The sequence below is a fragment of the Lucilia cuprina genome, chromosome 6 (genome assembly GCF_022045245.1).
Source record: "Lucilia cuprina isolate Lc7/37 chromosome 6, ASM2204524v1, whole genome shotgun sequence".
In the NCBI taxonomy this organism is placed as follows: domain Eukaryota; kingdom Metazoa; phylum Arthropoda; class Insecta; order Diptera; family Calliphoridae; genus Lucilia; species Lucilia cuprina.
The window spans coordinates 3,528,753-3,554,932 of NC_060954.1; the positions used below are offsets into that span (position 1 = coordinate 3,528,753).

At 32.3% G+C, this 26,180-nt stretch overlaps 5 protein-coding genes, 1 long non-coding RNA gene and 1 pseudogene across 8 annotated transcripts in view; 2 read left to right on the top strand and 5 right to left on the bottom strand.

The window, feature by feature from the left end:
* The first annotated feature begins 251 nt into the window (after nucleotides 1-251).
* On the top strand, nucleotides 252-2,654 carry LOC111683685 (maltase A3). The gene is made up of 4 exons (XM_023445785.2): nucleotides 252-844; nucleotides 902-1,362; nucleotides 1,426-2,330; nucleotides 2,399-2,654. Exons 1-4 carry the CDS (start codon nucleotides 679-681, stop codon nucleotides 2,607-2,609), a joined length of 1,743 nt encoding a protein of 580 aa, XP_023301553.2. The 5' UTR covers nucleotides 252-678; the 3' UTR covers nucleotides 2,610-2,654.
* A 492-nt stretch (nucleotides 2,655-3,146) lies between these two features.
* Nucleotides 3,147-5,148, bottom strand: LOC111683676 (maltase A2). The gene is made up of 4 exons (XM_023445775.2): nucleotides 4,615-5,148; nucleotides 4,174-4,550; nucleotides 3,364-4,116; nucleotides 3,147-3,305 (listed from the first exon to the last, which is right to left on the bottom strand). Exons 1-4 carry the CDS (start codon nucleotides 5,119-5,121, stop codon nucleotides 3,230-3,232), a joined length of 1,713 nt encoding a protein of 570 aa, XP_023301543.2. The 5' UTR covers nucleotides 5,122-5,148; the 3' UTR covers nucleotides 3,147-3,229.
* A 796-nt stretch (nucleotides 5,149-5,944) lies between these two features.
* On the bottom strand, nucleotides 5,945-8,926 carry LOC111683670 (maltase A2-like). 3 transcript variants are annotated; one of them, XM_046955239.1, is made up of 6 exons: nucleotides 8,739-8,926; nucleotides 8,126-8,247; nucleotides 7,434-7,903; nucleotides 6,999-7,375; nucleotides 6,182-6,934; nucleotides 5,945-6,113 (listed from the first exon to the last, which is right to left on the bottom strand). In XM_046955239.1, the coding sequence occupies exons 2-6, from the start codon at nucleotides 8,205-8,207 to the stop codon at nucleotides 6,098-6,100; spliced, it is 1,698 nt and encodes a 565-aa protein (XP_046811195.1). In that variant the 5' UTR covers nucleotides 8,208-8,247; nucleotides 8,739-8,926; the 3' UTR covers nucleotides 5,945-6,097. The 3 variants fall into 3 exon arrangements, with proteins under 3 accessions (XP_046811195.1, XP_046811196.1, XP_023301537.2); XM_046955240.1 differs by having other exon boundaries at nucleotides 8,806-8,861; XM_023445769.2 differs by lacking the exon at nucleotides 8,739-8,926 and having other exon boundaries at nucleotides 7,434-8,060.
* Nucleotides 8,927-9,109: 183 nt separating this feature from the next.
* LOC111683663 lies at nucleotides 9,110-11,241 on the bottom strand (annotated as a pseudogene).
* A 2,250-nt stretch (nucleotides 11,242-13,491) lies between these two features.
* Nucleotides 13,492-16,245, top strand: LOC111683693 (maltase A1). The gene is made up of 5 exons (XM_023445792.2): nucleotides 13,492-13,707; nucleotides 14,412-15,448; nucleotides 15,512-15,659; nucleotides 15,724-16,060; nucleotides 16,131-16,245. Exons 1-5 carry the CDS (start codon nucleotides 13,563-13,565, stop codon nucleotides 16,195-16,197), a joined length of 1,734 nt encoding a protein of 577 aa, XP_023301560.2. The 5' UTR covers nucleotides 13,492-13,562; the 3' UTR covers nucleotides 16,198-16,245.
* Nucleotides 16,193-26,180, bottom strand: part of LOC111683689 (cytochrome P450 4e2) — a 16,046-nt gene continuing 6,058 nt past the window's right edge. Inside the window, exons 9-15 of the mRNA XM_023445789.2 lie at nucleotides 21,031-21,196; nucleotides 18,601-18,710; nucleotides 18,256-18,535; nucleotides 18,120-18,189; nucleotides 17,913-18,039; nucleotides 16,719-17,139; nucleotides 16,193-16,658 (exon numbers count right to left, since the gene is read on the bottom strand). Of these exons, the coding sequence (XP_023301557.2) occupies nucleotides 16,246-16,658; nucleotides 16,719-17,139; nucleotides 17,913-18,039; nucleotides 18,120-18,189; nucleotides 18,256-18,535; nucleotides 18,601-18,710; nucleotides 21,031-21,196 (1,587 nt within the window). The 3' untranslated portion in view covers nucleotides 16,193-16,245. The remainder of the gene's footprint in view (nucleotides 16,659-16,718; nucleotides 17,140-17,912; nucleotides 18,040-18,119; nucleotides 18,190-18,255; nucleotides 18,536-18,600; nucleotides 18,711-21,030; nucleotides 21,197-26,180) is intronic.
* Nucleotides 23,808-24,832, bottom strand: LOC124420739. Its single transcript, XR_006941346.1, has 3 exons — nucleotides 24,715-24,832; nucleotides 24,134-24,231; nucleotides 23,808-24,068 (listed from the first exon to the last, which is right to left on the bottom strand). It is a non-coding gene; the product is annotated as an uncharacterized LOC124420739 (long non-coding RNA).

Sequence of the window (26,180 nt, forward strand, 5' to 3'; positions counted from 1 at the left end):
CTGAACTAGAACTGAACTAGAACTGAACTAGAACAGAACTAGAACATAACAAGAACATAACTAAAACATAACTAGAACAGAATTATAACTGAACTAAAACAGAACTAGAACAGATCTAGAACAGAATTCAACTCTAACTGAACTAGAACAGAACTGGAACAGAACTAGAACAGTACTAGAACAGAACTAAAACAGAACTAGAAATGAACTAGAACGGAACAAGAGCTGAGCTAGAACCTATAAAAACAAACTAAAATTCATTATTTAAAAATCTATTGTAATATATTGTAATCTTATCTAATCCGAAATAAGCTCTAGACGGCCATTCTACAATGATTACCCCCCACAACTGTTAAGGAATTTTAAATAACTTACGAATTTAGAAATGCATTGAAAAATTGTTAAACCCAATTACCAGCTGATGAATACGTGCTTTTATTGTTAATAAAAAATATATAAACAGTTGTAAATATTCAGTTCTTACTAATTTATTGCACTATAAAAGAAAAATACTCACTAATCCACACAACTGATATCGGTACCGTAAACAACAACATCAATTGAAGTCGAAATAAAAGCAAAAATCTTATCAAATATATGTTTAGGGTATTTTTGATTAAAAACTAAAATTTTTGAAAATAAGACACTTATTTGTCTTCAAACAGTGCAGTGATCAACATGATTCGAGTAAAGTTAAGGTTGGGGCAATTTTTTATAGTCTTAGCAGTTTTTCTAGTGAGTTCACAGGCTGAAAATTTGAAATGGTGGCAAACGGCCTCTTTCTATCAAATTTATCCCAGATCTTTTAAGGATAGTGACGGTGATGGAGTGGGAGATTTGAAAGGTTTGTTAGAAAACTTTTTTAATTGATAAACATTTAAAAAAAATGTGAATATTGCAGGTATTACCCAACAGCTGCCTTATTTAAAGGAAATTGGCATTACCGCCACTTGGCTGTCTCCGATTTTCACTTCTCCTATGGCCGATTTTGGCTATGATGTAGCCAATCTTACTGAAATTGATCCAATATTTGGTACTATGGAGGATTTTGAAGCTTTGGTGGAAACTGCCAAAAAGATTGGTGTAAAAATTATTTTAGATTTTGTACCCAATCACACTAGTGATGAGTGCGAATGGTTTATTAAATCGGCGGCCAATGATCCTACCTATAAAGATTTTTATGTTTGGCATCCAGGGAAAATTGTTGATGGTGTCAGACAGCCTCCAACCACCTGGATCAGTGTATTCCGCGGTAGTATGTGGACTTGGCATGAGGAAAGACAGGCCTATTATTTGCATCAATTCCATGCTAAGCAGCCGGATTTGAATTATCGTAATCCTAAAGTTATGGAAGCCATGAAGGTAGGAGTACAAAGAATCAACAAAAATATATAAAATACTGTTATTAATTTCCTCACACCTCAGGATGTTTTACGTTTTTGGTTGCGTAAAGGTGCCTCCGGTTTTCGTGTGGATGCCGTACCTCACACTTTTGAAATTGCTCCCGATAGTGATGGCAATTACCCCGATGAGCCACGCAATCCCAACAACAATGATCCTGAAGATTATGAATATTTTCAACATATTTATACCACTAATCAACCCGAAACTATTGATATGATTTATCAATTCCGCGAGGTAATGGAAGAAATGGATAAAGAGTTGGGAGGCGATGATCGTATTCTGATGACTGAAGCCTATGCTCCTTTGGATGTGATCATGCAGTATTATGGCAATGCCACTCATGAAGGTGCTCAGATCCCCTTTAATTTTGAATTAATCAGTAATTTGAGAAACGATTCGACGGCCTATCACTACGAGCAACTTATCAACAATTGGTTGAGTAACATGCCCGAGGGTCGATCAGCCAATTGGGTAGTGGGTAATCACGATAGTAATCGTGTAGCCTCGCGTTTGGGAGAAGATAAAATTGACTTGATCAATATGTTAGTATTGACTCTACCCGGTTGCAGTGTTAATTATCAGGGTGAGGAAATTGGCATGACAGATGTTTGGATTTCTTGGAATGACACAGTAGATCCTCAGGCTTGCCAGTCGAATCCTCAAAACTATGAAAGATTAACACGTGATCCGGTACGTACCCCCTTCCAATGGAGTGATGAGCCATTCGCTGGTTTCACAAAAGGTTCTTCCACCTGGCTGCCAGTAGCAGATAATTATAAATTGGTTAATGTTAAGCGTGAGAGGGGCATTTCTCAAAGCCATTTGAATATCTATAAACAGTTGCAAGAACTAAGAAGAGAGCCTACCTTTCAGCAAGGCCTAGGTGAGGTTAAAGCTTTAAGTGAGGGAGTTTTGGCTATTAAGCGGTATGTCTTTCTCTTTTTTATATATTGTACAGACTTTTAAAAATCTATTTTCGTTTCATATGTTTTAGTTCCCTGGGCGGCTCTCCTTCATATGTTATTCTGCTAAACTTGGGCAAAAATGTGGAATCTTTTAATTTAAATAACTTTTTTTATGGTCTCTCCTCTCAGCTACAGTATGCTCTAGTAACCGATACTAGTCCTAGACGTAAAGGTGATTACTTGGATACAGTCTCAGTATTATTAATGCCTAAAGAAGCTGTTGTTCTTAAGACTGTTTAAGATTAATAAAATATAAATATTTATAAATTTCCTAATATGATTTTAGAAGTTATATTTTAGTTCTAATTCAGTTCTAGTTTAGTTCTAGATCAGTTCTAGTTCAGTTCTAGTTCAGTTCTAGTTCAGTTCTAGTTCAGTTCTAGTTCAGTTCTAGCTCAGTTCTAGTTCAGTTCTAGTTCAGTTCTAGTTCTGTTCTAGTTCAGTTCTAGTTCAGTTCTAGTTCAGTTCTAGTTCAGTTCTAGTTCAGTTCTAGTTCAGTTCTAGTTCAGTTCTAGTTCAGTTCTAGTTCAGTTCTAGTTCAGTTTTAGTTCAGTTCTATTTCAGTTCTAGTTCAGTTCTAGTTCAGTTCTAGTTCAGTTCTAGTTCAGTTCTAGTTCAGTTCTAGTACAGTTCTATTTCAATTCTAGTACAGTTTTAGATCAGTTCTAGTTCAGTTCTTGTTCAGTTCTAGTTCAGTCCTAGTTCAGATCTAGTTCAGATCTAGTTCAGTGCTAGTTCAGATCTAGTTCAGTGCTGTTGATTTAATAATAAAATACAAATAGTTGTGTTTGTTTTATTAATAAAACATTTGTGTAAATATTTATGGCAATACATTACGACGCAATTAATAATTTTATTATTTATCGTTTAAACCAATATAGTACAATAGCTTCATAGGGCATCAAATAAATACGTCCACTTAAATTGATTTTATCGCTGAAAATTGTATAAAAATTAAATAAAAATTTTCTAATATTACACAATATAAACTTACCCCTTATTGTGAGTAGAATGTGCACTCACCAGCACATATTCATAAGTCTTTGAACTCAAACCCTCGACATATTCCAATTTGTTTCCCATATTAACCAAAACCATATATTCTTCTTCATTGGGTTTTGCTCGGATTATTTGAAAAACTTGTTCGCTTACAGCTTTATACGAGAACCCATTCTTAGCCTTAACATTTTTAAAAGCTTTGCTATGTTTTAGTTTTTGCAAACCCTTGTAAATTTGCAAAGTACTACGGGCCAGCTGACGTTCTTGTTCAACATTATAAATTTTATAATCCTCAGCTATAGGTAACCAGGTCGAAGTGCCCTCTGAGAAACCAGCATTTTCTTGTGAATTCCATTGCATAGGTGTTCTTTCGGGATCACGATCATCACATGATATAGCAGTGCATTCTGTTGGAACATTAGTCATGCCAATTTCTTCACCGTAATAGGTTACAGGGGCACCGGGTAGGGAATGTACTATGATATTTAGTAGATCTACTTTATGTCTACCCATACGTTCAGCTACACGATTATTATCATGATTGCCTATTACCCAATTGGCAGTTTGATGAGTCTTCCACATGGTATTCATCCAATAGTTGCAAGAATTCTCTACATCTTTGGCAGTAGAGAAGCCATTCAAATACATTAATTGAAAATTCATGGGCAATTGAGCACCACGATGAGTGCCATTGCCAAAATATAAGCTAAGAGTTTCTACCGTAGAGTAAGCTTCCGCTAACAAGATCCTATTTTCAACAAATTTGAAATAAAATTAATGTTTAAATTATTTTAATAAAACTTACCTTGTATCACCGCCATTTTTCTCTTGATATTCCTCTAAAAATGCTCGCCATTCATATAAAAGTTCTACGGTAGCATACTGATCTTTGGTATAAATATGGTCATGATACTCATAACTATTGGGATCGGAAGACCAACCACTAACCGGTTCATCGGGATAAGAATCATCTTCATTAATTTTCTCAAATATATGAGGAACAGCATCAATCCGAAAACCATCCACACCACGATCTAACCAATATTCTAAAACTCCCAACATATGTTGTCTTACCAAAGGATTCGAAAAGTTCAAGTCGGGTTGTTTAGCTTGAAATTGATGTAGATAATATTGCTGACGTTCGTCATGCCAGGACCACATGGAACCACCAAAAACTGAAACCTGTTAGCAAGCAATTAAGTAGTTAAGTATTTTTCCAAAATTCATGTTTGTCAAAGAAACTTACCCAATTACTTGGTGGCTGTCTTAATGTAGAATTCTGAGGATCTATTTTACCATCATGCCAGACATAAAAATCCTCAAAACCCTCCTCTTTTCGTATGGACTTTTGAAACCATTCACATTCATCAGACGAATGATTGGGTACAAAATCCAATAACACTTTTACTCCCAATTGCTTTGCCTTTGCAATCATTTCATCAAAATCTTCCAAAGTACCAAAAATGGGATCAATACGTGTAAAATTTGATATATCATAACCAAAATCTGACATGGGAGATTCAAATACCGGAGACAACCAAGTGGCGGTGACACCTATTTCCTTTAAATATTCCAATCTAGAAGTAATACCCTTCAAATCACCCACACCATCACCGTTGCTGTCTTGAAAGGATCTCGGATAGATTTGATACAGTGAAGCACTTTCCCACCAATCACTTTTTGCTAAAGCTTGCCTGTAGACCCAATTTAAGGCCAGAAAGGCCAAGATACTTGCGGCCACTCTCGAGTTCATGGCGTTGAAGACTAATGTTTTCTTTTGAAATTTTAGTTCTACCAATCGCTGCGAACCTACATAGTATATCACTTTAATAATGCATGTATTCTTTATCATCGATATTATTAATTTATATGTAATGATTATTTTAGTGCCGAGATAATGCGAGTAAAAGTCATAGTTGTGATGTGGTTGGGGGAAAAGAATTATAATTGTAAATAAAATTCTTTATGTCATTAATATGTTTACTACTTATCAAGTACGCGGTAAAAAACGAACCAAAATAGCACTACATTTTGGAAAATATACAGTTAGCTTCAAATGGCACAGCTATATTTTCAATTTATATCAGATCTAATCGCATTTTTTTCTTATCTCCTCCCCATCCTTTCCGAATCTTTCCATTGCATCTGTTTTCGCTTCTAGTTCAGTTCTAGTTTAGTTCTAGTTCAGTTCAAGTTCAGTTCTAGTTCAGTTCTAGTTCAGTTCTAGTTCAGTTCTAGTTCAGTTCTAGTTCAGTTCTAGTTCAGTTCTAGTTCTAGTTCTAGTTCTAGTTCTAGTTCAGTTCTAGTTCAGTTCTAGTTCAGTTCTAGTTCAGTTCTAGTTCAGTTCTAGTTCAGTTCTAGTTCAGTTCTAGTTCAGTTCTAGTTCAGTTCTAGTTCAGTTCTAGTTCAGTTCTAGTTCAGTTCTAATTCAGTTCTAGTTCAGTTCTAGTTCAGTTCTAGTTCAGTTCTAGTTCAGTTCTAGTTCAATTCTAGTTCAGTTCTAGTTCAGTTCTAGTTCAGTTCTTGTTCAGTTCTAGTTCAGTTCTAGTTCAGTTCTAATACAGATCTAGTTTAGATCTATTTCATTCTAATTCAGAATCACATTAAATCTTTATTGATATATTTTAAACAAAAATTTAGCAATATTTATAAAATTAAATATAGTTTCTCTAATTATGCCTCCCATTTTAAAATCACTGCTTCATTAGGCATCAGATATAAACGTCCACTCAAATCGCTTTATCGCTAAAACATATAAAAAAGAAGGCTTTCAGAAATATATATTAATATTAGTCCAACTACTTTTAACTCACCCTTTAACATGCGGTGAGAAAGTATTCATCAAGACATACTCATAAGTTTTTGAACTTAAATTCTCTACATATTCCAATTTATCACCCATATTGACCAAAATCATGTATTCCTCCTTACCGGGAACAGCTCTAATAATTTGAAATATTTGCTCTGTCAAAGCTTTATATGAGAAACCTCCGTCTCCTTTAGTGTTCTTAAAGGCTGCAGTCTTCTTTAATTCTTGCAAACCTTTAAATATTTGCAAAGTACTGCGTCCTATTTGGGACTCAGTTTCAACATTATAAAATTCATAATCTTGAGATAAAGGCAGCCAAGTTTTAGCGGCTTGTGAAAAACCGGCATTTACTTGTGAATTCCATTGCATGGGTGATCTTTCGGGATCACGATCCTCACAGGAGGAGGGAGTACATTCAGTCACGGCATTAGTCATGCCCAATTCTTCACCATAATAGGTGATTGAAGTACCAGGTAATGTATGTACAATGATATTTAGTAAATCTACTTTATTGGTACCAATACGATTGGCCACTCTACTGCTGTCATGATTACCCACTACCCAATTGGCAATTTGATGTTTTTTCCACATTGTATCCATCCAGGCATTGGCCAAGGATTCTACATCTTTGGCCGTTGAGCTAGCTACTAAATCCATTAGATTGAAATTCATGGGTATTTGGGCTCCCTTATTGGTGGCATTAGCAAAAGCTAAACTAAGAAAATCAATGGGAGAGTAAGATTCGGTTAAGAGAATTCTGCAAATAAAAAAGATATGTGAAAGTATTAAACATTTTTAAAAAACCCGGGTCCAAAACTTACCTACTATCACCGCCATTTTTCGCACGGAAATCATCCAAAAATGCTCTCCACTCATACAGTAACTCTATCGTAGGATATTGATCCTTTGTGTACTTATGTGTATAATAATCATAAGAATTAGGATCAGAAGAAACACCGCTAATTTCTTCATCGGGAAAAGAGCCATCATCGTTACGTTTCTCGAAAATGTGAGGAACAGCATCAATACGAAAACCATCTACACCACGTTGCAACCAATACTCCAAAACCTTTAGCATATGTTGACGTACCAAAGTATTCGAATAATTTAAATCAGGTTGTTTAACCAGAAACTGATGCAAATAATACTGTTGGCGTTCCTCATGCCAGGTCCACATAGGACCACCAAAAATTGAATTCTGTTAGATATAAAATAATTTATTATTTATATTTTTTAAAACCTTTTTAAAAACTTACCCAATTACTTGGTGGTAATTTTTTACTCGAATCCATAGGATCTACTTTACCATCATGCCACATATAAAAATCCTCAAAACCCTCCTCTCTTTTTACAGACTTCTGAAACCATACATGCTCATCGGACGTATGATTGGGCACAAAATCTAATAAAATCTTAACACCTAATTTTTTGGCCTTCGTTAACATTTCATCGAAATCATCCAAATTACCAAAGGTCGGATCAATACGTGTAAAATTCGATATATCATAACCAAAATCAGCCATAGGTGATTCAAATATGGGCGACAACCAAGTAGCTGTTATACCAATATCTTTTAAATATTCCAATCTCGAGGTAATACCCTTTAAGTCACCCACACCGTCACCATCGCTATCTTGAAAGGATCTAGGATAGATTTGATAGAGGGCAGCATTTTCCCACCATTCTGATTCTTGGTCTTTTACCACAGCCTGACAGCCTAGGGAAACTGTTAAATAGGCGGATAAGTATGCGACTACACTCCACTTCATTGCGTTAACGACTGTTGTAACTTTTTTTAATAACTATTATTTCTTGATAGAGAGAGCTTTGTTTTGGGAATTTTTTTTCAATTGATACTTATCGGATTTTAAGTGTCTTGTTAGCTTTAATAGTTTATTGTATTCGAATAATGTGTTATGAGAGGAAAATCTTTAATGCAAATACATACTTTTTTTTGTGTAATATTGAAGAGGTTCGAAAACACTGACAATGGAAAATTTGTTGACAGTTGTTAAATTTTGATTAGACATTTTAAGGGGGAATTAAATAAAAATTTGCCACATTTTATCGCTATATAAGAATATAGAAATTGTTAGTTTTATTATTGTAGTTTCGGCTTAAACCGATCTTATCATTGACCTTTTTTGATAAAGTATATTTAGAACAGCTTTAAAAAGGCTTTAATTAATTTCAGTTGAAGTTCAGTTCTAGTTCAGATCTAGTTCAGTTCTACTTCAGTTCTAGTTCAGTTCTAGTTCAGTTCTAGTTCAGTTCTAGTTCAGTTCTAGTTCAGTTCTAGTTCAGTTCTAGTTCAGTTCTAGTTCAGTTCTAGTTCAGTTCTAGTTCAGTTCTAGTTCAGTTCTAGTTCAGTTCTAGTTCAGTTCTAGTTCAGTTCTAGTTCAGTTCTAGTTCGGATCTAGTTCAGTTCTTGTTCAATCTACTTCAATTCTAGTTAGGAATTAGTCCAGTTCAATTATAATTTAGTTCATTTATAATTCACTTTTAATTTAATCCTTTTAAAACTGCCTCAATGCCAGCAAAAAGTTAATATTATTTTTTACTCTTTTTAAAATTTCTTGCTGGATTCTTCTGTAAACCACTAATTGTGTTGCTTATGGTTACTATTACCACTTGAAATTTGTATTTTATTCATGTTGTAGGATTTTAATAAAATACAATATCTTGTATTGCAGATACATTTTCTCTTTTAATTAACACCACTTATTTTTTTTTAATTTAGTTGTTAGTATAAGAACATTTTTATGATGGGTTTTTTCTTTTTTTTTTATAAAATTTTAATTAAAAATTTTTAAATAACACAAAATTGAAGATTATAAAGAAAATATGGATATACTTCAAATAGAACAGAACTTATCAAAGTGAACTTAAATTCTCCATTAATTTATAAAGTTTTAATGGAAACTATTTTAAATTTGCTTCAAACAATGCAATATATATTCATGTATATTTGTTTATGATAAACAATTTTTGTAGAATTTTAAACCAAACGCAAAACATAACCAACATAACCTTTGGCCACAAAGTTTGCAGAATCCACAAGTTGTCTAGAAAAAATATTCAAGTTAAAGACACAAAATTTCTTTAAATGTTTCAAGAAAACTAGATTTACCCCTCTTGTAGACCGGATTGTAAAGAGCTGACTACCACTTCCACCTTAGAGCCAACTTTGGTTGAAAATTGATTTAATTCAACAGCAGCATCAGAACCACCAATGTTCAAAACAACCAAAAAGGAGTCGGCTTCAGCATCATTAGCAGATGATGAAGATCTAGAGAAAATGTGAGTAAAACTATAATACTATTAAGTAAAATCCAGCTCACCTTTCATAGATCAATAATTGTCCTTGAACATGCGGGTCAATTTTTCTGCCACTAAATGCTGGTTCCTCTTTCCTTAGCCGAGTTACACGTTTAAAAATCTTCAAATGGCTATTATCGTCTTCAAGTTGTTTTTGTACATTTTCCTCTTCATAACCAGCACCCACAGGCAACCAAGTTTTATCGGCTGAACTGAAGCCAGCATTTTTTGAGGAATCCCATCTAAAAGGAGTTCTAGCAGGATCTCTGGTGTAGTTTTCGTAAGTATCGCGGCCAGCATTACAACCCTGAGGATCTACAGTATCCTCCCACGAAACATCAACATCTTCAGCGCCATATTCTTCTCCCTTTTAGAAATAAACACAAAATGCTTAAAATTTATAATTTTCATATAAGGCTAACTTACGTTATAAGTCACAGCTATGCCGGGTAGCGTCTGCAGGAATATATTGATCAAGTCCTTACGTTCGGTACCCAAACGTGAAGCCAACTACGATTGTCATGATTACCCAACACCCAGTTAGCAAAGGTACCTTCGGGCATATTATCCAACCAATGTTTGACATAGTATTGGAAATCGGCGGCCCTGCTGCTCTTGGTCAAGCCCGATAACATTTCAAAATTGAAAGGAATATGTGAACCATTGCGCTCACCATCACCATACATTAGCATTAGGTTCTCGAAACTTGTGTAAGCCTCGGTTAATAAGATTTTGGTTGAAGAGTTATGTTCACGTTTCCAGTTTTCGATAACCTCACGCCATTGGTAAATCATTTCGGTGGACTCGGGCAAGGAATTAGTATAGGGATGTTTCAAATGACACCAATCGGTGGGATCAGGGCAAGCATTAGACTCATCTAAAGGTTCATCAGGATAAGTACCAGTTTTGGCATCAATTTCATTTTCAAACAGGAAAGGCACAGCATCAATTCGAAAACCATCGATGCCATGATCTAACCAAAATACCAAAACATCTTTCATGGCCTGAACTACGGCAGGATTGCGGTAATTAAGATCAGGTTGTTTAACACCAAACTGATGTAGATAATACTGTTGTCTCTGATCATTCCATTCCCAAGCTGAGAATTTAAATTGAGAAAGCCAATTACTAGGAGGATCACGTTTGCCGGTAGATGGATTGTAAACACCATCATGCCATACATAGAAATCGCGATATTGAGAATCATTAGCCACCGACTTTTGGAACCATTCATGCTCATCACTAGTATGATTGGGTACAAAATCCAAAATCAATTTAATACCCACTTTATGAGCTTTATCCACCAAAGCCAAAAGATCATCCAAAGAACCATACTCGCTCTGTATTTGATAATAATCGGAAATATCATAACCAAAATCAGCCATGGGAGATTTCATAATGGGCGACAACCAAACACCATCCATGCCCAAATCCTTAAGATATTGAATTTTCTCAGCCACACCTTTAGGAAAACTATTATTACACCAACACTCTACCACATGTTTTAGCACAACTCACCATTCAAATCACCTATGCCATCACCATTGCTGTCCTTAAAAGATCTAGGATACACCTGATAGAAATTGCCATTTTCCCACCAATCTTTGGCATTAGCTGTTAAGGCTAAACCCACTATTAAAATGGGTAACAATTTGAACATTTTTGTTCTTTAATACTTAAATAAAGTCAGCACTGAAATAGTATTTCCTTTACAAGTTCAGTATTTGAACTGTGTTAATCGCAACTTAAAATCAATGATCTTATATAGTACAGCTTCTCGAGACATTGTTTATCACTTGTCATATTTAAGCAACTGTTTCAATATTATTGTAATAATATATTTTTAAAACTACTGGGAAGTCTATTTAACTGTCAAGTTTGAATGGTGGTAAATATTTAATGTGATCATATTGGAGTTACACAAATTAAATATTTTTGTTGAAGTATAAACAAATTATCTAAATTATATTTTAATAACAGTAATTACGTGTAAATCGATCGTAAACATATTTATGCTCTTAAATATGAAAATATTTAATTTTCATTGCATCGAGTTTAAAACATCTTGATCCTGACACACATTTTTTTAAGAAAACTGCGTCTGATCCAAGCAGATTTTCTACAGGAAAACTGTGTTTGATCAAGATAGTATAAACAGTATATCCACTCGAGATACATTTCAAACTACGTTTGATCGCGACACATTTTCTATACGAAAACTGTGTTTTCTATAGGAAAACTGTGTCTGATCGAGACACAGTTTTCTATACGAAAACTGTGTCTGATCGAGACACATTTTCTATACGAAAACAGTGTCTGATCGTGACACATTTCCTATATGAAAACAGTGTCTGATCGTGACACATTTCCTATACGAAAACTGTGTCTGATCGTGACACATTTCCTATACGAAAACTGTGTCTGATCGTGACACATTTCCTATACGAAAACTGTGTCTGATCGAAACACATTTTCTATACGAAAACTGTGTCTGATCGAGACACATTTTCTATACGAAAACTGTGTCTGATCGAGACACATTTTATATACGAAAACTGTGTCTGATCGAGACACATTTTATATACGAAAACTGTGATCGTGATACATTTCCTATACGAAAACAGTGTCTGATCGTGACACATTACCTATACGAAAACTGTGTCTGATCGTGACAAATTTCCTATACGAAAACTGTGTCTGATCGTGACACATTTCCTATACGAAAACTGTGTCTGATCGAAACACATTTTCTATACGAAAACTGTGTCTGATCGAGACACATTTTCAATACGAAAACTGTGTCTGATCGAGACACATTTTCTATACGAAAACTGTGTCTGATCGAGACACATTTTCTATACGAAAACTGTGTCTGATCGAGACACATTTTCTATACGAAAACTGTGTCTGATCGAGACACATTTTCTATACGAAAACTGTGTCTGATCGAGACACATTTTCTATACGAAAACTGTGTCTGATCGAGACACATTTTCTATACGAAAACTGTGTCTGATCGAGACACATTTTCTATACGAAAACTGTGTCTGATCGAGACACATTTTCTATATGAAAACTGTGTCTGATCGAGACACATTTTCTATATGAAAACTGTGTCTGATCGAGACACATTTTCTATATGAAAACTGTGTCTGATCGAGACACATTTTCTATATGAAAACTGTGTCTGATCGAGACACATTTTCTATATGAAAACTGTGTCTGATCGAGACACATTTTCTATATGAAAACTGTGTCTGATCGAGACACATTTTCTATATGAAAACTGTGTCTTATCGAGACACATTTTCTATACAGATCGAGACAATATTAGGTTTAAAATCCAAACATTGGACAACATTTTTTTTAATTATGTATTTATCTAAGTCAAATTGTTTACTTTAATTATTCATAAACAAACTTTAATATTGACTAAATCTCCCATACAAAGTCACTTTAAATTAATAAAGTTTAAGAGTATTTATTTAAGATAACTATAAAGTACATTCGATGCATTAATAGATACAAGAAAATTATCATTGTTATCGTAAAACATCACTACAAACTTGAATTGTAACTTCAAGAATTTACAAACAAATACTTGACTCTAGTCTATGAAAACCTGATAAGATCTTTTCTAAAACAACACTACTACACAGTAAATCCAAACTAGAAAAATCACATTTATTAACGCAAATAATAATAATACCCCCTTCAATGGGAATCAGAAATTGGTCATGCATGAGTAAAGTGTTTGTCACCAAAAATTGCACTGGAAGACGCCGTTTGAAGTACGTATTTGTAAGAAAGTTTAGGAAATTGCTTGATTTGATTGAGTTTTTTTTTCAATTCACAAATGTTGACAAAACAATAGCAAGTTTTGATAAGATTTAAAACAACAAATATTATTAGATTTTTAAAAAGTTTTTTTTTATAAAAGCAGGTTGTCTTTGACGGAATGTCAGTAGTTTTAATTTAAATTTTAATATTTAAAGTTTAATGGAGCGCGGTTTTTGATTTAATTGAATTTAAACTTTTAGTGCTTTAAAACAATTTAATAGAATAGGATGGAGTTATTGGGTAAATTTATGTTATTATTTTCCCTAGTGGCTGGTGGTTTAGCCAAGGATTGGTGGGAGAATGGCAATTTTTATCAAATTTATCCACGTTCATTTCGGGATAGTGATGGTGATGGCATTGGAGATTTGAATGGTAAGAAGTTCGAAAAAGTCAATTGGAAAAAGAAATTTTCTATGATCTCGAGATATAGGCTAGATGAAATGATACAGTATTCGATCAATGTTTGATAATTGTTTTGATTTAAAGATATTTTTTATACGAAATACGTTGCATGTGATCGCGGCACATTTTCTGAACGGAAAACGGGCTTGATCGTGAAAGGAATTCTGTATTTAAAATGTATCACGAAAACTATGTCTGATCGATACAGATTTCCGTTACGAAAACTGTATCTAATCAAGACGAAAACTGTGTTGGATCTGATCCTTCTCATTTTCTTTATGAAAACTGTATCTGATCGAGACACATTTTCTGTACGAAAACTGTGTCTGATCGAGACACATTTTCTATACGAAAACTGTGTCTGATCGAGACACACTTTCTATACGAAAACTGTCTGATGGAGACACATTTTCTATACGAAAACTGTGTCTGATCGAGACACATTTTCTATACGTAAACTGTGTCTGATCGAGACACATTTTCTATACCAAAAGCTGTGTCTTATTGAGACACATCTTTTATACAAAAACTGTAACTGATCGATAATATTTTTTACGAAATTTTCTCTGATCGATAAATATTCTCCTTACGAAAACTAACTCCGATCGAGCAACAAATTTTTTTAGGTTAATTTTCGCTGATTGAGAGATATTTTAAATCATTTATAATTTTAGGTGTTTCTGAAAAACTACAATACCTGAAAGATATCGGATTCACAGCCGCTTGGCTTTCACCCATTTTTAAATCTCCCATGGCTGACTTTGGTTATGATATTTCCGATTTCTATCAAATTCATCCCGAATACGGAACCATGGAGGATTTCGAGAATATGATCAAAAAGGCAAAAGAAGTTGGCATTAAGATTATTTTGGATTTTGTACCAAATCATTCGAGTGATGAAAATGAATGGTTTAAAAAATCGGTTAATAATGATCCTGATTATCGTGATTTTTATGTGTGGCACAATGGTCGTATCAATGCGACAACAGGAGAGCGTGAACCACCCAGCAATTGGTTGAGTGCCTTTCGCTATAGTGCTTGGGAATGGAATGAACAGAGACAACAATATTATTTGCATCAATTTGCCATTAAACAACCCGATTTGAATTATCGCAATCCCAAACTGGTGGAGGAAATGAAAAATGTTATGCGTTTCTGGTTGGGTAAAGGTATAGCCGGTTTTCGTATTGATGCTGTGCCTTTTCTGTTTGAAAAGGAATTAGATAAGAATAATATGTATCCAGATGAGCCTGTCATTGAGAATGTAGCCTCATGTCCTGATCCAGATGATTACTGTCACTTGCAGCATATTTATACTAATGATCAACCGGAAACTTTTGATATGGCTTACCAATGGCGTGCCTTGGTGGATGAGTTTAAAAAAGAACATGGTGGTGATACTAGAATTTTATTGACCGAGGCCTATACTAGTTTTGAGAATATTATACGTTTCTATGGTGATGGTGTACGTAATGGTTCTCATGTACCCTTCAATTTTGATTTTCTATCCAATATATTCAATGACACCTCGGCCGAGGTGATTGTGCAACATATCACCAAGTTTTTGGATGCCATACCTAAGGATGTTTATGCCAATTGGGTTTTGGGTAATCATGACAACAAACGTTTGGCCTCACGTTTGGGTATTAATCGTGCAGATTTGTTTAATATTTTATTGCAAACATTACCGGGTAATGCTGTTACTTATAATGTAAGTTAAAGTGGAATCATAGAAATTGATGGATTGTAGAGATTTTGTGTTATTTTAAAACAGGGCGAAGAGTTGGCAATGCATGATGTTTTCATATCATGGGAAGACTCAGTAGATCCTCAGGCCTGTAATGCTAATCCTCAAACGTATTATGGCTATTCAAGAGATCCCGCCAGAACTCCTTATCAATGGGATGCTTCTAATTTGGCAGGTAGGGGGCAAAATCAAGCAAAAGTTTAAAATTTTTTAAAGATAACTATTACAATTTATTTAAGGTTTCACCACCGGAGATCATACCTGGTTACCAGTAGCCGATGACTATCAAACCAACAATGCTTTGGCTCAACTGCGTGCTCCCCAATCTCATTTGCAGATCTTTAAGAAACTAATCAAATTGCGCAAAGAACCCTCTTTCCAAGATGGTGAACTTAAAATTCAAGCCATAGCCAATGATATCATTATCTATTCCCGCCAAAAGGCCGGCAGTGATTTGTATGTGATTGTCTTGAATTTAAGCAAAAATGATCAAACCATCAATATCAATAGTTATTATGATATGGGCTCAAAAGCGGAAATTATTACCACTTCCCTACAATCCAAGCATAGTGATGGGTAAGTGAAAAACTATAATTTTTTTATGTAGATTTTTAAAAACGAAATTTTTGCATCTTCCCCCCTCTAGACAAACTGTGGATCCCTCACAATTCCACATCGAAGCTGAGGTAGGCGCTGTTCTAGTTAAAGTTTAAAAAGACATTATTGCAAACTTTATTTTAACAAAAAATAAAAACTTATAACTAATTTCTTTCTTTTAATCTCAAATGTACACCATTTTCTGATTTTAAAGTTAATACTGCCGACAATATCGGTTCATATTTATGTTGTGGTTTATTATGTTTTTGTGATCCCAGAAAAGTGCTAACATAACCATCCTTAGAGGCCAATTCATCGAGAGCGGGTAATATTTCAAAATTACGCACAATTTTCGAGACCACAGTTTTAATTTCCAATTGAGCAAATTTTTGACCAATACAATTGCGGGGTCCCGCACTAAACGGTACATATTCAAAGGGATTTGGTTTTTCTGCTCGCTGTGCTATATCAAAACGTTCGGGTTGAAAACGATATGGATCGGGAAAAGATTTGTCATTGTAACCCAAGGCCATGAGGAATAGGTTTAAGGAGGTATGTTTGGGTATGGATTTGCCATCTAAAGGAACCAAAAAACATTACTTTTATTATATTTTATCATGTCTTTAAACAAACTTACTTATATTATAATCCTTTTCGGTAAATCTACCTATCATGGGCACACTGGGATACAAACGTTGAGCCTCTTTCAAAACTAAATCTAAATATTTCATTTCCGATAATTCCTGAAATGTAGCATCTCTCTTCATATTACCACCCATTACTCTTTGCTGCTCTTCGTAGACTTGTTGTTGCACACCCAGATGACGTGATAATAAGTATACAGCAAAGGTTACTCCCGATGTGGTGGTATCATGACCCTCAAATATAAATGTTGAGACTTCTTCATAGATTTCTTGGGTATTTAAAGGACGACCATCAATGGTGGATGATAGCAGGGTATCCAAAAAGGCCATTTTACGTTTGCTAAATTCATCTTCAACAGTTTCGGTTTTGTGGGACTCTTCTTGTTTGCGACTTTCAATGCGTTTCTCAATGACCTGATAAAAGTAAAGAAAATTTTGAAATTTGTGCTTTAAAATTGGATTTTTAGTGAATCCTGAATTTGGATCTAATTGAAATCGTATTAAAAAGAAAAATTTGTATTTATATGTGTTGGCAACCTTTTACAAAACGATCTTTTCAAAACTGCCTTAGCATATGCAACTTTTTTTGTGCAACAAGATCAATACGGGTATAAAAACGGTTATAAAATGATATTATTGCCAAGCAATAGGGTTCTATAGTTGAAACGAAATTTCGACTTTTCGACTTTTTTCATTTAGTTTAAAGTCGACTTTTATTATTTTATAAATAGTCGACTTTTCGACTTTTTTAGATTTTTTCCGATTTTTTCGTCTTTTAAACTTTTCGTTTTTTTCGACTTTTTTACTTTTTTCGACTTCTTTTGAATATTTATTTTTCTTTTTCAAGTTTTCCGACTATTTTACAGTTTTTGACTTTTTTCAACTTTTTTAAAATTTTCGATTATTTTTCACTTTTTTTACTATTTTCGAATTTTTTCTACTATTTTCGACTTTTTCTACTATTTTCGACTTTTTCTACTTTTTTGGACTTTTTACGACTTATCGACTTTTATTTGCAAAGTCGATTTTTCTACTTTTTTTTATAGATGAAAAATGTCGACTTCGACTTTTTTCGACAAAAAGTCGATTGTTCGATTATTTGAAAGTCGATTTATAGGACCCTACCAAGCAATATAATCTTTTATAAAGACAACTGTGCAAGGCTTCTTTGTAAATATTATACATACCTCATATGTAAAATCTTGTAAAGTTTTCAAGGTCTTGCAGAAATCTTTGTAATCGGGGAAAAATTTGAAAATGGAATCATTACGTTTCAAAGGATGAAAAGCACGCATGTTGATATTGTAGCACATACTAGAGAGGGAGAAAAAAACAGACAAAGATCATTTTAATCAAAACGACTAAAGAATCTAAAAATCCTTAGATAAACATACTCCTTAAAAGCATTAACAATTTCAGCATCATGATTATCCATGGCATTGATGTGCACGCCCATGGCAGTATCTTAAATTCAAAAATTAATAAAAATTTTAAACACAACTTTTCACATATATGTATAAGTAAACTCACCACATATAACATCCAAAGTCAAATAATGAGCCTGATCCTGAAAATCTATAATGGTATCTCCTTTCGCCACCTTTTTTAATTTCTCCACAAATTTATTGCAATTTTCATTCATGACTTCGTGGAAATCTTGTAAAATCTTAAAATGAAATGAGGGTGTTATCATTTTACGATGTTTATGCCATTTAGAACCAGTACTAGTCAATAGACCCTGACCCAGCCAGGGATGTAACATGTCATAGATATCGGATTTTTGTATTAAGGTATTGCTGGATAAAATGAACTAAAATTTTGAGATTTAATTAAAATATTTTTATTTTTTTAAGTAAGAAATTTAAAATAACAAACCTCTACATCCTTAATATTGGACACCACAATATTCAAATAGGGTCCAATCCATACATTAAAATTATCTTGTTTGTATTTGTAAAACCATGTAAAGAAATTATCTAAAATTTCTGTAAATTGAAAAGAAGGTAAAAGAAAAAAAAAACAAAAAACATTACATTAAACATTTTTAAAAAAGGGGGCTGGATGCTTCCTGAACTTAGCATTTTGATAAGTCAATACTTAATATACTTATATTTGTTTCTATTGCTGTGAACTTACTATAAAATTTTCTATTTTTATTTTGTTGTAAAAATTTCATTTAAAAAGTACACAACGATGGCAGGCAGTTTTTCTGTAGTAAATGCTGTAATGCTTATAATCTTGTATGTAGTATAGTGTACTATTTAGACTAAAATATATAAATTTAGTCTATAGTATAGTCTACAATCTAGTCTATAGTCTTGCCTATATACTAATCTATTGTCTTGTCTATAGGCTACTCTTTAGTATATCTATAGTCTAATCTATAGTCTAGTCTATAGTCTAGTCTATAGTCTAGTCTATAGTCTAGTCTATAGTCTAGTCTATAGTCTAGTCTATAGTCTAGTCTATAGTCTAGTCTATAGTCTAGTCTATAGTCTAGTCTATAGTCTAGTCTATAGTCTAGTCTATAGTCTAGTCTATAGTCTAGTCTATAGTCTAGTCTATAGTCTAGTCTATAGTCTAGTCTACAGTCTAGTTTATAATCTAGTCTATAGTCTAGTCTATAGTTTAGTCTATGGTCTAGTCTAAAATATTGTCAATTGTCTATTGTATTGTCTAGCCTGTAGTCTAGTCTGTAGTCTAGTTTAGTATGTATTCCAATATATGTAATCTAGTCTATTTTATGTTGATTAGTCTAGTCAATTGTATGTACAGTGATATTATCGATTATCCCATCTTTCCAATAGAATAAACAGCATGGCAACCCTAGAAAATTATTTTTTGTAAATTTTTTTATTCATTCTAATATCCAACACAAACCTGATCAAAATCGGTTTCGTAATTAAGGAGTTACAACGTTTTAAATATTGTATCTTATTTACACAGATTCAGATAGTTTGGCAACACTGGTATAAAAAAAATTCTTACAAAAAGTCGCTTTAGTCACTACCATTTGATTGCATATAATAACATTCAAAACACTTAAATAGTTTTAAACTTTTTTATATCTAAGAAAAGTTTATACAAAATAAAAAATTTCAAAAATTTGGCAACTTTGGTGGAAAAAGTTTTTCATAAAACGTAAAGTCTAAATTACAACCTACCATTTGAGTCTAGTTTCACTTAAATCACTTGAAAACTTTCGAAGTTATTGAAATTTTAAGAATCCCTTGTTTTCTTTAATTTTTCATAACACGACAACCCTGTCACGACATCTGTACAGCGCCATCTATTGGTAGGATAGATGGTTTTTTGGCAAATGAAAAAATGCGTCCTGCAGAAACAAATTTTCAAAATGGTATAACTCGAAAACTGGTAAACCAATTTCAATCAAATTTGTTTTATATGAAAGGTGTGCTTTTGTAGTTTTTAAAAATTTAATTTGCCAGAGTTGCCACCAAGTTGGTTTTATTATAGGGCTAAATTAATTAGTGACTTTTAAAAATCCATATAAAAATTACTTAATTAGATTTTAGTCCTCGAAAGTTTTATTTTTCAAAAGCTAATATTTCTCTCAAATCACCTAAAACTTTTTCTGCCAAAGTTGCCAAGTAGATGTTGAAAAAAACGCATTTTATTAGATTTGCTCTAATAGTGTAGTTTGAATTAGGAGTGTAAATTTCATGGACTTTAATGTTAACGTTAACCTTAAAAAAATGTTGTCTAAACCAGTTTTGCCTTAAAACAAATTGCTTTTATTACTATTTGAAACAAATGCATTTGGTTAATTGCGATCGTGCTGTGAATTAAAAATTTCTAAATTATAAACATGCAAGTAATTAGTTGTAGATGAAACGCTGGCAAATGAACTTTAACAATCATGAATTTTAGTGAGTAAGTGAGTAAGAAAAAAATTTTTTGTTAAATAAAACAAGTTTAACACTTTTATAATTTTGTTAATATGTTTTCATTACCCGTAATTTGAGCTACTACATTGAAATGTTAACTTAATCAGTTGTTGACTAATTGTTATCTCAAGAAGCGAACTCAATTCATATGCTGCCTAAACTCAATACTTATTTATTTTTAATAATATTGTTTAAAAACTGCAATTCATTTGATAACAGATAATTAAAAATAGATTTTTAAAATCTAAATTGGTTAATTGTTAATTTAAAGATAAAACTGTAAAGCAAATTATCATATTTTACAAAATTTTGATGGGTCCAAAGGGACCTATTAAAATGTTTTAGTAGAATATTACTGAATTGAATTGACTGATTTGATATAGAAGTTTTTACTTACCACTTGGAGTTTTCCCGGCCTGATGGGCATTACCCACTAATGGTAGAGTCTTAGGACCCGGTGTATGTTTTACAATTTGTTTTATTTTATATGTTCTAAACTCTAAATATATAAGAGGCAGTAGACAAGCCGCTAATAAAATAAATATAAACATTTTACAAAATGTCTAAGATCACGCAAACAATTTATTAAAAAAAAAATAGTCCGAAATTTAAACCGTTCAAGTGTAGTTCAAATTATAAACTAAAGTAATATTGCTGATGTTTATAATATTATTTTTGTATACGTTAAGATAAGAACAAATTAAATATGTTTTTAGACACAATTTCTTTTTGATTATAAATGTAACAACAAAATATTTCAACAATTTTTAAATAATCATTTTCCATTCTATAAAAAAAAAAGGTTATCCGTAAAGATCTTTTATGTACATCCTAAAATTATGCTTAAAATAATGAAGCATATAATGCTTTAAAAACTGCATTACCATTAATATCTTTTTGTCAATGATCAACACTCGAAACACTGCATTATCATCTAACAACTATTCATGATTTAAAAACACTTTCTGTATTTGATTCTTTTTACTTTTGAAAATCTGACTTAACCACCAACTGACAACAAATCATAAAGAATTTATATTAACTAAAAACCATAATAAATAATAAAATCTATCATCTGGTAACTCTCGCAATATAATATTTTCTAAATTTCATAGTACATGCTACCATTTCATACAAACCTGATCAAAATCGGTTCAGGAGTTTCAAATTTATAACGTTTTAAAATCCTTTTATTAATTTCCAGAAGTCTGGCAACTCCGGCAAACAAAATTTTTTCATTAAGCAGATAGCCTTAATTAAAACCTAGCGTTTGACTTTTGTTTCATATAAATCACTCAAATACTTTTCGAGTTATAGCAAATTTCATAATTCCTTATATTGCTTAATTTTCCAAAACACGGCAACCCTGTTATGACATAGATTGAAAGGTATCTTTTAGTAGGCAACACTATTTTTCAGAAAATGAAAAAAACGGTTCAGTGGTTTCGAAGTTACAAGATTTCAAAACTTGTCATAATAGCATAACAAATTAAAGAACCTTGGCAACCCTGTTTAAATAGATTTTATGAAAAACTAATAGCTTACATTAAAAGCTAACGATTGACTCCACTTTTACTAAAATCACTTAAGAACTTACAAAGTTATAACAATTTATAAAATCTCTTAATTTAACCAATTTTCCCAAACTTGGCAACCCTGTTACTACATCGTTACAACGCCATCTATTGGTGGGGAACATGGTTTTATCAGTAAATGGAAAAAATGAGGCATGCAGACACTAGACTTCAAAACGCTATAGCTCGTAAACTACTTTAACGATTTGGATAAAATTTACATCAACTTAAAGGGACAGAATTAAAGTTTTATAAAATTTGTTTTTCCAGGGTTGCCAGATAATTATTTTGTCATATTTTAAAGAGAAAGGATTATTATTTAAAATTGCTGTTAATTCTGTATAATGTAACTTTAGATTATCAAATAATGATATCTGAAGAGAATAAATAATAAGCTAAACCGTAACATTTAGATTTCCAGAGTTGCCATGTAAAGTTATATAAAAAATTGGATTATTTGCTAGACTTGTTTAAGCATATGTGCAAAATCTACAAGTATGATACTGGTGCATATATGTAGGTTAATGTTCTCAATTTTACTATAATTTAAACAACCAGAGTTGCCAGGTTGTAATAATTTAATATTAATTAACAATTTCTAAGTTGATTGTTGCCTTTAAAGTCCAAAAAATTTGCATTTTCAATAAAAATTTCAATATTAACACAATTCTAAAAAACTACGTTTTAACTAGTAACTACTTGGCAACTCTGGCGGAAAAAGTTATGCATGCATTAAGAGAAAGATTTGCTTTTGAAAAACTATAATTTTAAAGTAATAACTCTAATAACATAGAATATATATGGCTTTATAAAAGTCAATAATTAATTTAATTTTACATAAAAATGACTACATGGCAACTCTGGCAAATTTTTCAAATCTACAATATCAGCGCTTTCATTCAATATAAATTTCATCAGCCTGAGTTCAGTAGTTTTCGAGTTATAGCGTTTTGAAAATTTGTGCCTGCAGGACGCATTTTTTCATTTGTCGAAAAACCATCTACCCTACCAATAGATGGCGCTATACTGATGTCGTGACAGGGTTGCCGTGTTCTTAAAAATTAAAGATAACAAGGGATTCTTAAAATTGCAATAACTTCGAAAGTATTAAAGTGATTTGAGTAAAACTAGACTCAAATGGTAGGTTAGAATTTAGACTATCTGCTGGATGCAAAAATTATTTTACCAGAGTTGCCAAACTTTTGAAATTTCTTTAAAAAGTACAAAATTTCTTTAAACATGTGAAACTTTGAAACTACACAAGCGTTTTGAGTGAAATTTGGTGCACTCGGATGCTATTGATTCAAATTATGAATGCAAGAAAAATTATTTTTGCCAGAGTTGCCAGACTGTAGGAATTTGTGTTTGTTAGAAACATATTTTTAAAAGGTTATAACTTCAAAACTATTAAACCGATTTCGTTCAGAGTTGTACCTTATGAAAGCGTGTAGATTAGAGATTTGAAAAATTTATTTTATCAGTGTTGCCAGATTGTTTTTCTTAGTAGAGTTGGTTAAATGAGTTATTTTCTCTGTTTTTTTTAATGATAATTTAATAGTTATTTCGGACTATTGTTGAGTTTAAATAAAACACAAAGTAATGGTTTTAATTGGATTGAAATATGTTTTATTTAAAAAATAATCATCAGAATACTTTTTCTAAAAATAAATAAATATTAACAAATATTTTATTTAGTTACAGTTTAAAACTTTTTTGTCCATTACAATTACGTGGTCCCCCATTTAAAAATGTACTTATTCAAAAGGCTTTTGAGTTTCCATGTTTTGTGACATATCAAGGCGTTCCGGTGTGAAATGATGAGGAGCGGAATTGGACATGATCGCTGGTATCATATTGACACCTGGAGAGATATTAAAACACATCAATATTTCATCTTTTATTTTATAAGGCGCTTATGAAACTTACTTATAATCCTGTTTAGGTAAATCGGCCTATTATTTCTGCAAGATGACAGCGCTTTTCTTATTACCGACAATCATTGATATGAACACCTATAGCTGTATCTGAAATGAAAAGATAAAGAACAGAAATAGTAATACGAATATTTTTATTTGGTTAGTTGAAAAGTTAGTTAGTTAGTTAGCTAGCTAGTTTGTTAGTTAGTTAATTAGTTTGTTAGTTAGTTAGTTAGTTAGTTAGTTAGTTAGTTAGTTAGTTAGTTACTTAGTTAGTTAGTTAGTTAGTTAGTTTGTTAGTAAGTTAGTTAGTTAGTTAGTTAGTTAGTTAGTTAGTTAGTTAGTTAGTTAGTTAGTTAGTTAGTTAATTAGTTAGTTAGTTAGTTAGTTAGTTAGTTAGTTAGTTAGTTAGTTAGTTAGTTAGTTAGTTAGTTAGTTAGTTAGTTAGTTAGTTAGTTAGTTAGTTAGTTAGTTAGTTAGTTAGTTAGTTAGTTAGTTAGTTAGTTAGTTTTTCAAAATAGTCTCTGATTGAAAAACTGTTTATAAAAAAACATTTCTTATCAAAGATATTTCACTAAGTCAACCTATTACCTTTTTACTTTAAGCTAGTCACATAATTTAGCCCCTAGTACAATTCGTCAGATTGCTTATTTTCCCATATGCTTTACCCAGTAGCCCACACACGTATTCTTTTCTATAAATATTATATTGCTTAATATTTGTCAAACCAACTGTTATCAATATGAGACATTATTTTTCACTTCTACTCTTTCCGTATTGACTTAGAGACTAAAAAACATACGACTCTTTTCAAAAATATGAATAATTTGAACTTTGTACCGTTCAATATAAACAATATCAGTTAAAATCGATAATACTAATATGCAAGTTAAACACAAAAATTGTAAAGAGACAAAAACTTAAACACTCATATATAAATGAGTCAATAGTAAATAAAAACTTATAAATAATTGTAATTAATTTCTAACATTTAGTTAGTACTAGAACAATACTCATCCTAAATTGATATTATCGTTAGATAAATTTGATAAGATTGGGTATTTGTATCGGCTTATCTCGATCCAAAACAAACTAATAATAATTAAACACTTAAATTATTTTTAATGACAAGTAGTACCTTTTAGTGGCCGCTTGGCGTGGGGTGTATTTCAAAATAATTTATTTGTTTAACAACTTTTTCTAAAGCTTTCAGTTTAAGTTTACCGCGTAACGAATCGAGTTTGTGAAAATTTAAGAACCGAAAGACCAAACAAAAAAGAAACTATTTAAATATGGAAATGTTTTTACTGGCCATAGCCATTGTAGTGTTATCAGTGTTATTTTTTAAGGGAATAAAAATATTCAATTATATTGATCATGTAGCGGGTATAATGGAAATGATACCAGGTCCCACACCTTATCCATTTGTGGGTAATCTTTTTCAATTTGGTTTAAAGCCGGATGGTGAGTATTATCATTGATTGTAGATAGTTTGGAAAAAATAAGACAAACAGTTTCTATTAGAGACATACCAGATACAGTTTTCGTATCAACTCCGCTTTCGCATGGAAAATGTAGCTCGATCACACACATTTTACGTATAAAAAATGTAGCTCGATCAGACACATATTTTTTTTAAAGAAAATGTAGCTCGATCAGACACAGATTGTTTAAAGAAAATGTGTCTTTATCAAACTCAGTTATCCTATTGAAAATGTGACTCGATCACACAGGTTTGGTACAGAAAATGTGGCTCGATCAAACACCGTTTTCTAATAAAGGGTCTGTCTTAATCAGACACAGTTTTTATATAGAAATTGGGTCTCAATCAGATGCAATTTTTGAATAGAAGTTGAGTCTCAATCAGACATAGTTTTTGTATAGTAAATGTTTCTCGATCAGACAGAGTTTTTGTATAGAAATTGAGCCTCGATCAGACACAGTTTTCATATAGAAAATGTGTCTCGATCAGACACAGTTTTCGTATAGAAAATGTGTCTCGAAGAGACACAGTTTTCATATAGAAAATGTGTCTCGATCAGACACATTTTTCGTAT

What these genes read in the sequence shown, in the direction of transcription:
- LOC111683685 (XM_023445785.2), top strand. Translation starts at nt 679, where the DNA reads ATGATTCGAGTAAAGTTAAGGTTGGGGCAATTTTTTATAGTCTTAGCA. An exon ending in AAGTTATGGAAGCCATGAAG is followed by an intron (nt 1,363 to 1,425) that starts GTAGGAGTACAA and finishes CTCACACCTCAG; the next exon opens with GATGTTTTACGTTTTTGGTT. An exon ending in GGAGTTTTGGCTATTAAGCG is followed by an intron (nt 2,331 to 2,398) that starts GTATGTCTTTCT and finishes CATATGTTTTAG; the next exon opens with TTCCCTGGGCGGCTCTCCTT.
- LOC111683676 (XM_023445775.2), bottom strand. Translation starts at nt 5,121, where the DNA reads ATGAACTCGAGAGTGGCCGCAAGTATCTTGGCCTTTCTGGCCTTAAAT. An exon ending in AAAAATGGCGGTGATACAAG is followed by an intron (nt 4,117 to 4,173) that starts GTAAGTTTTATT and finishes TGTTGAAAATAG; the next exon opens with GATCTTGTTAGCGGAAGCTT. An exon ending in CATTCTACTCACAATAAGGG is followed by an intron (nt 3,306 to 3,363) that starts GTAAGTTTATAT and finishes TACAATTTTCAG; the next exon opens with CGATAAAATCAATTTAAGTG.
- LOC111683670 (XM_046955239.1), bottom strand. Translation starts at nt 8,207, where the DNA reads ATGTCTAATCAAAATTTAACAACTGTCAACAAATTTTCCATTGTCAGT. An exon ending in TCAATATTACACAAAAAAAA is followed by an intron (nt 7,904 to 8,125) that starts GTATGTATTTGC and finishes CCTATTTAACAG; the next exon opens with TTTCCCTAGGCTGTCAGGCT. An exon ending in AATTACCACCAAGTAATTGG is followed by an intron (nt 7,376 to 7,433) that starts GTAAGTTTTTAA and finishes TATATCTAACAG; the next exon opens with AATTCAATTTTTGGTGGTCC.
- LOC111683693 (XM_023445792.2), top strand. Translation starts at nt 13,563, where the DNA reads ATGGAGTTATTGGGTAAATTTATGTTATTATTTTCCCTAGTGGCTGGT. An exon ending in TGGCATTGGAGATTTGAATG is followed by an intron (nt 13,708 to 14,411) that starts GTAAGAAGTTCG and finishes TTATAATTTTAG; the next exon opens with GTGTTTCTGAAAAACTACAA. An exon ending in GTAATGCTGTTACTTATAAT is followed by an intron (nt 15,449 to 15,511) that starts GTAAGTTAAAGT and finishes ATTTTAAAACAG; the next exon opens with GGCGAAGAGTTGGCAATGCA.